Source organism: Nicotiana tomentosiformis, chromosome 6, assembly GCF_000390325.3.
Source record: "Nicotiana tomentosiformis chromosome 6, ASM39032v3, whole genome shotgun sequence".
In the NCBI taxonomy this organism is placed as follows: domain Eukaryota; kingdom Viridiplantae; phylum Streptophyta; class Magnoliopsida; order Solanales; family Solanaceae; genus Nicotiana; species Nicotiana tomentosiformis.
Window position 1 is genome coordinate 143732702 of NC_090817.1, and position 13042 is coordinate 143745743.

Consider the following 13042-nt stretch of genomic DNA (forward strand, 5'->3'; position numbering starts at 1 on the left):
GGGGTGTAATATATTTTACTTTAAACAAGAATAGGTGGGTAAATAATCGTATGTAAAGTTGCAGTGTGCAACTCAATTTTCCAGACAAGTTTAACTTATGTATTTTCCCATTTTCTTCACCTCATATATGCCATGGCGGAAAAAGATGCCTCTGGGCAGAAACCAAGAAATCTGGATTTGCACTCTAATTCTTTTGATAAGTAAAGGCATTATTATTAATTTAAGCTCGGCATCAAGCTGGTATGAATAAGGTACAAAAACTTAGATAGAAGTTCTCTAAGGATTCAGAAAAATCCAGCATTACGTCAAGATCGTTATAAAAATCAACATTACACCAAAATTTTAAACTATGGATGCATCTATTCTTCAGCAGTGAGATGTTCTCTTCCTTCTCCTCAAAACACCTCATGTTCATCTCGAGTCAAACATTCCAAAATATTTGCAAACGAACGGTCCTCCACGTCTTCTTTTTCACTTTCTTCATCCGCTGACATTGCCAATTGCTTAGCGCTTGCTTCATATATCTGGCGGCATAACCTATTGAATCCCATACAAGTTAAGAAACATACACCAAGTCTGTCATACACTGTTACGCGGTTCTCCTTGCACAAGTTGCACTGTAATTCTAATTGCTGGTAAATAACTCCTCGTTCATCGGACGAGCAATATATATACTTAGAAGCATCAAACTACCAACAATGACAACATAAACATATCAAAGTATACACTTAGTCCTGATTAAGAAAATATAAACCATTCAACAAAGACTTGTAAGTCTTCTCATTCATTAAGCTATCCCTCTTCTTAAATTCTTCAAGAATTTCAAATGCATAATTTCCTCTCCCTTCTCTACACAATTCTTCCAACACAGTTTTATACGTAAGCTGATCAGGCGACAACGAATTATCCAACATATCAAACACCACCTCAATAGCATCCTCAAACCGTCGCTCCAAAGCAAGACTACAAACCAATATCATATAAGTACTTCCTTTCGGAACAAATCCTTTATCCCTCATTTTCTTGAAAAATTCAAGTCCCTGATTCACTCTTCCCTTCTCGCACAACCCTTTAGCTATATACCCGTAGGTAAATACATCGGGCTCACATCCATACAAGCCCATTTCGCGATAAACACGAATAGCCTCATCAACCTCAAGACACTTAGAGTAAGCCTTGATTATCATATTCAAAGCAAATGTATCTGGAATCACCCCAAAGGACTTCATTTGCTTAGCTAACGATCGAACAGAATGTAAATACACGTAACAGACATGTAACTTATTAAATTTACTGAGAAGGGCATTCAGTAACAAATTGTAAGTCTCTAGTGAAGGCTTAGCTTCTTCACATTTTGTCATTTTCTTGTAAATATCAAATGCACGGTTAAATAAGAATTTACGGCCGCAGCAAAATTTAATCATGGAATTGTACAGTGGGAGGCTCGGCGGGCAAGCGCCGGCGAGGACTTCCTCGACTAGTGTTTCGCCGACGCGGTAACGCTTACTTGAGACTGCGATGTTAATCATGGTTAAGTAAGTGACGTGGTTGTGCTTGTAGTTCCGCTGTTGGCCGGTCCACCGGAAGATATCGAGGGCGAGGTCCGGGTCGGATTGAGCTCTCAAGGCTTCGTTTACGTCAGCTGGTTTAAACCCGGGTTTGAGATTGTTAATCCATGATTCGAACTGTTTTTCCATTGGAGTTCGGGTTCGGGTTCGAGGGGTAGGGTTTGTGAGTTCATCGGAGGAGGATGGCGATTGAGATGTTAGGGTTTCTGGAAGGTGATCGGCGGCGGAGGAGCTGGAGATGGGGCGGAGAGATAGGGAGGAGGAGAAGAGAGATGTGACTATCGGCCGGCGTACGGACACCCGCATTTTCAGTACCGGAGAGGCGACAAGGGTGTGTTTGGTTGAAGCTGCTGTGATGTTCAGATTGCCGGGCTACATTTAGAACATGGATCATTCATACTATGGACTTGGGCCTAAGACAATTAACAACAGGGAGCTTTACACAAATAGCCGACAGAATTCACTGTTTACTTTTTCTTAACGGAATACATATACGCTGATTATACACAATTATATATATATATATATTTTTTTTTTTCTTACTATTTTTAGTTTAAGCGGTTGAAAAGAACCAATAGGTGGCTACTTAAGTTAACTCTTCTTAACTAACTTCTTAACTTAGTAGTACGGCCGGAGGCTAGGTTAGGCCTAGATTTCGGTTGAGCTATCTTCTTAATGGCCATTTTGTAAAAGCGAGCTCCTTCGAAACATTTCGTACAAGTTTTCATTGCAAACAATGAAATATAGTATTTGAAAGTAAATATTTATGTTACAAGTTTTCAACTATTTCAACTTCAACTTAAAGTAGAAAATTTGAAGTTGAGAAGCTGATTTCAAGTGAAATATTATTTTTTATTTACAGAATTATAACTTATTTGCAAAGTGAAATTTCATATCCAAAGACAATTTTAACTGCAAATATTCTTTTTCAACATCAACTTTAAATACTCGTTTCATTAACTGTTAACCAAATGTTATCCAAACAGATCATGTGGATAATTTCTTGTTTCAAGTCCAGCCCAAGTTAAATTTGATCGGATCACTATTTCAAGCCTTTTGTAGCACAAGCACATATCCCATGAGAAGCCCAAATGGCAAAGGGTGGTAAATTTACGAGCTATTAGAGGGCAAAGTTGTCATAAAGTAACCGACCAAGGATAAGTTGAAAGAAACAAGTTGGCGGAAGGGCTTTTATGTAAACTTACTTAAAAGAGGACCACTCCCTTTTCCCACCACCAAGCATCTTTCGCAATATTAATAAATTTCATTTAATCTTTTGCTACTTTTTAAATCCTCTTGTTTATCTAAAAAACTATTTTAATATTTTATTCCTTTTTATATTTCGAAAAATATATTTGGTTTCTTCTCCAACGCTTCTTCAAATGATTTTGCTGTTACATTATCGATCGGCATTCGGCACATTCATCTTCTCTCTATAAATCTTCCTTATTCTCTCTCTAGATGTTTTTTGTTTGACTGTTTCTCCAGCATTAACCGGTAAGCTCGATTTTTTTCCTTCAAATTTCTCTGTATTTACTCTAATATTGTTCTTATTACACGTTTTTTTCTAGTAGCTGGAGAATCAATTTCTGCTGCTTTTCTCAGCAAATCACGAATAAATTCAATCGCATTATTATCCTGTTGCTTCAAATTCAATTTTCTTTTTGTGCTATTGATTTGAATTGGTACTAGAAGAGTTACTGGAAAAAAATTAAATTTTTTGGTCAAAATTGCTGTTTGAATTGATCATAACAAGCGTGTTTATGTACTCATGTATTTATATATTCATTTAGTAAATTTACTCTGTCATTGGATTGGCACTTATACTAAATAGTCTGTGATTTGTATTTCTCCGTTGAAACACTTTTCTTTGTCTAAACAAATATGAAAAAAAGAAAAATAGAAATTTACTTAATTATAGCTGAATCAGTTTCCTATTTAGATGCAGATGTCATATAGAAAATTATAATTATAGCAAGAAAAAGGTGATGCCAATTGCTACATAGTTCATGAATATAAAGCCATAGGTATTGACAAAATAAGAAAGTGAATGGAGATTGCTCTTCCACAGAATAGCAGCCTGCGTATGCTATTAGCTATTTTTGTATCTTCTTATCTCATCCTGTGTCCTCTCTCTCGGTGGCTGTTTGCAAAGCCGGATATAGCTAACAGGCAACGTGTTCAACTGAACCCAGTAACATTTATCTGAAGCTTTTTATATATATATATATATATATATATATATATATATATATATATATATGTGTGTGTGTTAAAAAATCACCAAAATTTCAATAAATATTACATTTTGAACCCATAATTTTGAATGTGCGATGGATCAGTGATAAAAACAAAAAGATAGGATCCATCTCTGGTTGTTTGACACATAGCTCAGAGAGCTTTCTGCTTTTAATGTTTTTCCATTTATATTTCCAATCCAGATTCTTCAATGCTTTAAAGCACTGAAGGTAGCACGCGCTATTCATGTTCTACAGTTGTCTCTGACTTTTTCTGAAACTTTTTGACAGATAAAACATAACTGAAGCTCATGGAAAAGAGACGTGCTGTGGTTTGATATCTTGTTGACATGACTGACTCTTATTTTATCCACAATATAGCAAGTATTTGACAGAAATCAGTGACTGCCTTTTAGATGATAACTACTGATTGCAGCTCGTGAAGGCTGCGTTTAAGCATGTTGATGGTCTTTCAGTTGATTTTCAGTTTTTTTAGTGATGAGAGGTGGATTTTTTACCATTTACCGTATCGTATGCTGCACATAAAGAGTGATATATGTCAACAACCACATGAGCACTATTTTTACAGAGTAGAAACCTCTATCAGGAGGTTAGAGGTCCATTGAGAAATTGTTGGTCCACCAGTCATTGTAAATCGAAAATGGAAAGGTAAGTCTTATTGAGACCCTATGTGGATATTAAAAGGTGGTTTTCCTTTTGATGATCCTAACTTATGTGCTTCTTGGTGGGACATTATAATTCCAGATATAGAATATTGAAGGAGCTTGGAGATGGAACTTGCGGTAATGTATATAAGGCCATTAATACAGAAACATCTGAAATTGTAAGTAATTGTCTTTTATATATCCACACATGTTTTTCAGCTATTTTCATTTAGTTGATATAAGGAGACGTTCCAAAATCCTGTTTACAAAATCTAAGACTTGAGTAGGAAGCTTGTGTTTGGCAGCAGCAGAAAAGATTTTGATCTGCTGCATGTTTGAAGAGTTGCGCATCTGAATTAATAAACTCTTTTAGTTCTAATTACCAGAGCTCAACATGGTAATGCTTGGATTTGCTCCTTGGTTTCCTTTGTAATGGAAAGTTACTGGCGCCTTTCTTACACAACAGTAATAATATCTGCCAAAAATCTCAAGTAGACTCTAGCTAACCAAAAGTGCCTTTTGGGAGTTGACTGGGGACATGTTGTGTTTAGTCCCATACGTAATAATTTGTGATAACCATGTTAAAGATCCATGCCACATTGAGGCGAGACATGAGATTAGTGTTTAATCACGCCTATGCTATTACAAGAAATGAAGAATAATAAAATTTGACCTTTTCACTTTCTTCTTTGTTTCCTTTGAAGGGAATTGACTGGAAGACTTGTTACTTTTTTCTCAGTGCTTGGACATCTCACAGGATGTTGATTCTTCGCTGAAATTGTACTTATAGATTTATTTCATGTGTTGCAGGTTGCAGTAAAGAAAATGAAGAGGAAGTTCTACTTTTGGGAAGAATGTGTTAATCTACGTGAAGTAAAGGTGTGTGGGTTTCCTCTTAATTGGTCTCACATTTGATGGTCTGAAAGGAAATATTTCAACACATTGATTCAGAAAAAATTACCGTGTTAGAATTGAGTTGCTTGTACATATATAACTTGGCGCAAGCTAAGTTTTCCAATCTTCTCTGTGCAGTCCCTCCGTAAATTGAATCATCCTAACATCATCAAACTGAAGGAGATTGTCAGGGAGAACAATGAGCTATTCTTCATACTCGAGTACATGGTACCAGTTTAAGACTTTTGGCTAGATCTCTTTGATGTTGCACCTTTCTCGTTGTCTGTGCAGTAGAATATTTAATTCAGTTAACATAGTGTATGTTTGTGCCACTCTGGCAATTACTGCTTTTAGTTTGAGAATATATACTATGTCAAGGTGAACCTCTAAATTATTTCCTTAAATGTGTCTAGGAACATAACTTGTACCAACTAATGAAAGAACGACAAAGACCTTTTCTTGAGGAAGAGATTCGAGGATTGATGTCTCAGGTGTTGCAAGGACTTGCCCACATGCATAAAAATGGTTACTTTCATCGGGACCTGAAACCTGGTATTGAAATGTCATGTGGTTTATTTACTATCTTTGTTTATGGCAGTGCAAACTAAAGTTACCCATGTTCTGCCTCAGAGAATTTGCTGGTGACAAATGACATAATTAAAATTGCTGACTTTGGGTTGGCTAGAGAAGTGTCTTCATTACCTCCTTTCACTGATTATGTTTCAACTCGTTGGTGAGTTGTCTTCTCTTGTTTGGTGCATCATTTATCTCCACGTGCTAGTGAATAATTTGCCTCTGATGGAAGGATGTTCTAATGTCTTTAAAAGGTATCGAGCTCCAGAAGTTTTGTTGCAATCTTCATCATACACACCTGCTATCGGTATGCGCTGTCAATACGTTCTTGCAATTTCAGAAGCTTCTTGTTTGGACACAATGGATCATTTTTCATTTGACACCAATAAGTTGCTGTATGTTTAGAAGCTAGGATTTGATAAGAATTACCTAATCCTGAATATTTGTTCTTGAATCTCGACGACTGTGGCAGCTAGTTTTCTACTTGTCCTAATAAACTTATTAATCTAAGTACATAGCTGAGCAGTATGTTTCGTGTTTGTTGATATTTTACGCTGGAAAAACAATATAACTTTCTTGAAATGTTTTCTGTTAATTTTGAGGGTAAGCCTTGGCTCTTTGAAGGTACTATAACCTTGAATGGATTCTATGAAAGTCGTGTGAAAGAAAACAGGAGAGTGACAGGAATTGCCTTGGACCAAGTTCACCATGCTAACACATGCCTCAAAGTATTGACTTCAAAACTGCTGGCTTGATTCAATAGTAAAACTAGAGAGAAGACCATTACCGCTGTTCTCCTGCTAGAAACTTCGTATTTCCTTAGGTGTTTTCCATATTTGTCTAGCATGATAGATGTATGTACAAAACAAACTTTGGGTTACTAGAAAATTGTTGACCAATATAACTTGGTTGTTTTTTCATTCGTAAAATTATCATATGTTTATTCGGTATTAGTCTACTTCACATGCTTGGGTTTGTCAATTTTTTTTTTTCCAACTGCATTTGTGAGATTGCTTTATTTTGGATCTTTATAGGTTCTTCTATGGTCTATCCAAAAAAGTATATCTCTTTGAACTGGTGTTGTTTAGAAGTTCTCCGTCTTAAGCTTGATGGCCTTAATTTTGAAATTGTTCAATGCGTCAAAGAACTCTTGGATAAACTTTCATGTTTGTTTTTGTTGGTCAAGTAATCTGTTTCTTGACTCATGAGTCAAGAGAATAAGGTCTACAAATGAGAGCAGAAACAGCCAACTATTGTTATACATAGTTGTTTATTTTGAATAGTATTTTTATATTTCATAATCTTGCTTATATTCTCTTTTTCTTTACTATCAGCTGCTTTAACATATTTATGAATGAATACAGATATGTGGGCAGTTGGTGCGGTACTTGCTGAACTTTTCACTCTTTGCCCAATTTTCCCTGGTGAAAGGTGATTTCATAGCCCAGATTGTCTTACATGAAAAAGATCTACTATCTTCTTCTAGCTTGGAACCTAGACTGCTTTGACCTCAAATGAAACTGACAGTTGGATGATATAGTTATTTCCAAGAGCTTGGGGAGCATATTGTCCGGATTCTGTGGAAAATTGAATCTTGACTCGTATTGGTCTTAAGTTGAATTATTTGGAGAACTATTTCTTTGAGAATAATCTTCCTTTTTCTTTGTTCAGTGAAATTGATCAGTTGTATAAGATATGCTGTATTCTTGGACCGCCAGACTGGACTAGCTTCCCAGAACTGAGAAGTGCTTCACGGTTATTTGATTTTAGTTGTCTTGATGTAAGTCCAGCATGAACTTCTTGTTAGTTTCCTGCCAATTTCCTTTGACCTTTATCACAGACATGTGAATGATCATGTATTCAGTTCTTTTATTATTTTCTTTTGTTTCTGATAGATTAAACCAGCCAATATGTCTGATGTCATTCCAAGTGCTAGCTTGGAAGCTATCGATTTGATCAAGGTATTGTTATAGCTGCTTCTTTACATTGTTGGCATTTTTTATGCACGAAATAGGAAATGGTTTTTAGCTGATCAATCCCTCCCTTCCTGCCATAGCAACTCTGTTCGTGGGACCCATTGAGGAGACCAACTGCTGACCAATGCTTGCAGCACCCATTTTTTCATGTAAACTATTTTCTGTCATTTGTTTTTTGCTTCAACTTATAATTGTAATTGGCATCCTTCCGTAGATATTTGAATAATTGGCCACTTGCTAATGAATAGGTTGATATGTGGATTCCTCGTCCTCTAGGGGATCCGTTGCAGATGGATTTGAGTAATGTTGGTAAGAACTCGTAAAGTACTTTTAGCATGTGTCGTTATTCCCTTTTAGTCATGAAGCTAGCCTGTTGTGCAGGACCTGAGCCTAATCTTGAGTTGAACCTGTGGGATTTTGGGACAGAAAAGGATGACTGCTATCTTGGTTTGACTTTGGCTGTGAACCCGAGTCCCTCTTGCCTGGGTATGAATTTTTAAGTTTTTTATTATTTCACCATGCATCATGCTTCCTATTTTCGTTTCATGTGGTAATACATATGTAAACCCACTTTAGATTGCAATACAGAATTGTCTATGGTTCAATTTGTTGCAACAATCAAAGAACTGTTGCAGCAATTGCTTTTTGTTCATGCAAATTGTGGCTCTCCTAACAACTGACATGTTTGTCCTAATGTCTTCCTCTATCTTGTTTCGTAGAAGCAATACCTACGCTGCTGTATCCACCAAAATGGAAATCTATATTCTTGATATGGTGGTAATCCAAGTGTAAACATGTCTCGAATATGCCCAGGGAAACAGAGTTCTAAAGACAGCATGCCTGACACTTAGATCTTACATATGAAACACTCTTAACGCAAAAAAACATTTATTCATAGTATCACTTTTGTTTTAAGAACATGAGACAAACGTCCTTGCCTGATATATGTCTTGCTTTAATTTTTCAAGTTATTGTTTTGTTGTTGTAAGTTCTCGTTTTCTAAGGAAGCTTTCTGAAACAATTTACCTTTACCTCATTATGTAGATCTCTTTCCTGCAAAGATGGCAAGTAAAAGTCAAGGTACAGGAACGGTGAGTTGTCTCAGGTTTTCTTTTCTTTTTAGATTTGGGTCACTGTTTTCAGAGATTTCTATTCATAAGACCTCTGATTTGGCTATATTCTTCTAAAAGGGTGTTGGTAACATTGGCAGGATATGCTGTTCTGCCCTAGTTACCAGGATCACTCACAACAATCGGGTAGCTCATATACTTTTCCTTTTAGTGTAATATCTTGTCGTATTAACCATTTCTGCAATTTTATAGGACTTTTTTTTCTTTTTGTTCTGGGGTGGGTTCTATAATTGCCTTGTGTTAGACTCTTGAAACCTAGAATGCTGAAAGGTTTGTCAGGCATATTATGGTTCTACTTCTTTCTGGGTATTTTATGTAGTTAGTTGAAATCTTCATCTTCTATATTATTAGAGATGTCATGGCTTGTTTTGATTGCTCCTTTTCAGTTTTCTGGTCATTGTTTCCTCCTGATCACCATCAAATATCTACTCCAGTGGACTCATCATTATCATTATCATTCAGGTCAGTATCCATTTATCAAATTTTCTTTCTGTTAATGACATAAGTTTTGGTGGGTTGTTGAGTATACTATATTTCCCTGTGGAGATTAGAAATGGAATCATCCTGCTATCCAGTTTCCGTAACAAATTTCTCTACCCTGAATTTCGTTACACATCTGAACCATTATAATGTGGTCACTCTTATTAGAGATTGAACGTAACTTAATCTTCCAACTCTCCATCCCCCCTGCTAAACAGGTAGCCTCAAAAACATGTCCTCGAGAAAACCAAACACCAAAAAGACCCAAGTGTGTCGCACTTTGCAAGTCAGTAACTGGGAATGCAAGTGGGCTCATGTTATCAGAAATATAATTATTTTGTTTTGCATCAAACTATTAACTGAAGCTGCTTGTGGAATGATGTCTTATGTTTATATTAGTGTGCTTAGTATAGTAAATTGAACTTAACTGTTAATCGGTATGACAGCATGAAATTAAAATTCGCTTTTCTCTGCAGCACAATTCCACACTCAAATATTGGAGTTCCACAATCAACTGGATTTGGCATGACATCTTTGCAGTCTAACTTCTTGGAGCGACCCTTTCTGGCTATGTCATCCTCCTTCCAGCAGAGACAATGCCTTTGAGCTACTGATTCAACAGGCCGACTCGAGTAAATAAGAGATTAGTGGGAATTACTTGTAATTTGTAAATGTCATTATCATCATAGATTAATATTTATTCACGAGGACTATGATAAGTCGATAAGCCCTTCTTTCATTCTCAGGAAGATTTTCTTCTAAAGATGAAGTGACCCACGCCCCTTTTACGTGGTATAGTTGGTGCCCTTGTGGGAACATCTCTATAAGAGATGAGTGAAAGATACTACTGTAATTATTCGACCATCATAGACGGAAAAAGAGAACTTGCATTATTTCATAGATTTTTTTTTTTAATATCTCAACCCTTTCTCTATAAGTAATTTACAAATTCCTCTCATCTTACAATGTCACATGTCATTTTATTGTGCTCTATTATTTGTTTTGTGTTACTTGGATTAATTGAGTTTAATGCAAGGCTACAACAACAACAAACCCATGAATTTATCACAAGTGGGGTCTGGAGAGGGTAAGATGCACGCAGCTTTAACCCCTATCCTGGAAAGACAGAGAAGAGCAGTGAGACTGTTTCCGACGATAACATGTACTTCTGCATTATCAAAGTGTCATCACTATTTTCTAACTAAAACGTAACCTCATTAATTACAGAAAGCATAATAGAACTCTAATTAACCATAATCAGATGACACGTGCAGAAGCCCATGATAATCATCCAAAACAACGAGCACACTCCACCCTCAGAGTGTGTTTTTATTTACACACTAATAAAACATTTGAATAGTAGTTATAATTAGTAGTTATGTATATTATAGCTATAAGAATTTAATAACACCTGAACAATAATTGTTTTTGAAAATTATTCTTTTATTTTTATTTTATCTTTTTTTAATAAAAACCCATAAAGTAGTACTATTCACTTGAGTTCCAACAAAAATGGTGGAGAAATTCTTACCGGTTGGGCGATTGGATATTCTTCGCAGTAGCGACCCAGTTCTCCTCCTTTCTGGACCTCCTTCATCAGGAAAAACCTCTTTACTTTTCCAGTTTGCTATTAACTCTGCAAAAGAGAGTGGGGAGGGTAATGTGGTCTTCATTTGCAACCGTCGTAAGTTGGAAACAAAACCCCCTTATCTTGCTAAGGGAATTGATCCATCCTCTGCTATTTTTGAACGTATTCAGATGAAATATATAGAGGACGAAGAAGGAATTAAGAAATACTTTGCTGCTTTTCATATACTACATAATAATCCTGCTCCAGTTTCAGTTATTATTGATGATTTTGCTGATTTTTTTAATGAAGGAAAATGCCAAGAGAGATACAATAATACTCGAGGAAAAGATTTGGCTATGGTTCGAGTATTAGCACTATGTAAAAATGCAATTATGTATGCTAATCAAAAGGGGCCATTGCCATGTCAGCTTCTACTCTCTGATACTCATTATCATGGTGATTCCTCGAGGTTGCTATATATTTACAAAAGATGGGTTTCCTCTATTTACACAATTAAAGCGGATGGCTTTGGATCATATCTTATTAGGAGTAGCAGTAACAATTTTGCAAGGGCTAAAACTGCAAAATATTCCATTGCTCTTCAGTATTTGGTATTGGAAGGTATTACTGAAGATGAAGAGCAATCGGGTGAATTGGGTATTTTACCTTAATCATTATTATTGTGTAACATTCCCTTTTGTAATGACCCAACTATGGTTCTTTCCCTTTTGCAGTTTACTGCTCCTTGTATATCTACTACTTTATGTTAATATAATGTTTGCTTCTTTCTGGCCCAAAAAAAGAGAGTTTGCAGCTATGGGTACATTTTATGAATTTTTCTTTATAGCTCTGTATTCACATTTCTTGCATAATTTTGCCTATGTACAGAATGAAGTGTTGCAGTAGGTTGACAGTTAGTTAAAAAATAGTTCTACCCATATAGTCTTTAATTTAATTTTATATGGTGGTTTTGTTTTATTTTATATGAAGGTGTTTGATTGAGCATGGAGTTTAAGAAGAAAAGAAAGACTATTGTCATATACCAAAAGTACCTTTTGAACTTGAAGTTCTGATTTTCTAACATGCCATGGCATTTTTGTGGTTACAACAACATGCCATTTTACTTAAACTTGGAAGTTTAAAGCTAATGAGCTTCCAAAGGTAAAGAAATGTTGTTCTTTCTTGAACAGACTAGAAAGAGGAGAGTGTCCTGTACAATGGAACAGAGGGAGTAACTCAACGGAATTGATTTGGAACTAAGACATAGTGGATTGATTGATTCTCGTGTCTTCCATAATTTATTTTTTTTGGAAGATCTAACTCTTTGTACTGGAAAAACTGCAAAAGATTGAATTTTTAGTACTTGAGAAGAATCATCTCTTGAACAAAACTTCCCTGAAAATCCACTAGGCTCCCAACTTTTCTCAGGTATTTACTGTTCTTGCTTTTCCTGTAAAGATGGACTCTCTACATGCTCTCTCTGTGTGTGTATGTGTGTACATGTATGTAATACTAGTGGTTGGAAATTGGAATGTGTGAAGTGGTGGTAATTATTTTGGATCGGAAGTAGAGAATGAAGAAGTTGGAGTAGGTTTCTATGGATTTGAAGGAATTCATTTGAGCTTCTTCAAATTCTATGCATGAGGTTAATAAAAAGCGTTTAAGGAATGTATATATGGAAGTTCTCAATAACTATGATGAACTGCAGTTTCATAAGGACCATTTGAAGGAAGCCAAAAATAAAATCTTGAGGTACCTTGATTTGTATGCATTTATTTTCTATTTTGGTTCTTTTTCTCTGGAGGAACAAGTAACTATATATATACTAATTTAATAATGCTCCTCAAATGGTTTAACTTATTTATTTAATGAATGTTTGTCTTGGGTTTCTTATAAGTAATATGCATCTGTTGAGATACACATAATAAATGAACACTTGAAGGTACTCC

General features: G+C 35.7%; 3 protein-coding genes across 5 annotated transcripts; 2 read left to right on the top strand and 1 right to left on the bottom strand.

Annotated features, from left to right (window-relative positions):
* Positions 1-299: 299 nt before the first annotated feature.
* LOC104094805 (pentatricopeptide repeat-containing protein At3g25210, mitochondrial) lies at positions 300-1976 on the bottom strand. The gene has a single exon (XM_009600799.4). It carries the CDS (start codon positions 1872-1874, stop codon positions 729-731), a length of 1146 nt encoding a protein of 381 aa, XP_009599094.1. The 5' UTR covers positions 1875-1976; the 3' UTR covers positions 300-728.
* A 944-nt stretch (positions 1977-2920) lies between these two features.
* LOC104094804 (serine/threonine-protein kinase MHK-like) lies at positions 2921-10481 on the top strand. Of its 3 annotated transcripts, none has more exons than XM_009600797.4 (18): positions 2921-3065; positions 4097-4474; positions 4571-4649; positions 5281-5349; positions 5503-5592; positions 5778-5916; positions 5995-6097; positions 6192-6244; positions 7302-7368; positions 7609-7717; positions 7833-7898; positions 7994-8062; positions 8162-8222; positions 8295-8399; positions 8958-9004; positions 9124-9169; positions 9430-9505; positions 10000-10481. In XM_009600797.4, exons 2-18 carry the CDS (start codon positions 4467-4469, stop codon positions 10127-10129), a joined length of 1317 nt encoding a protein of 438 aa, XP_009599092.1. In that variant the 5' UTR covers positions 2921-3065; positions 4097-4466; the 3' UTR covers positions 10130-10481. The 3 variants fall into 3 exon arrangements, with proteins under 3 accessions (XP_009599092.1, XP_070034069.1, XP_070034070.1); XM_070177968.1 differs by lacking the exon at positions 2921-3065 and having other exon boundaries at positions 4171-4310; positions 4395-4474; XM_070177969.1 differs by lacking the exons at positions 2921-3065; positions 9124-9169 and having other exon boundaries at positions 4335-4474; positions 10000-10272.
* A 513-nt stretch (positions 10482-10994) lies between these two features.
* Positions 10995-12149, top strand: LOC104094803 (uncharacterized). Its single transcript, XM_009600796.4, has one exon. It carries the CDS (start codon positions 11036-11038, stop codon positions 11762-11764), a length of 729 nt encoding a protein of 242 aa, XP_009599091.1. The 5' UTR covers positions 10995-11035; the 3' UTR covers positions 11765-12149.
* The last annotated feature ends 893 nt before the right edge of the window (positions 12150-13042 follow it).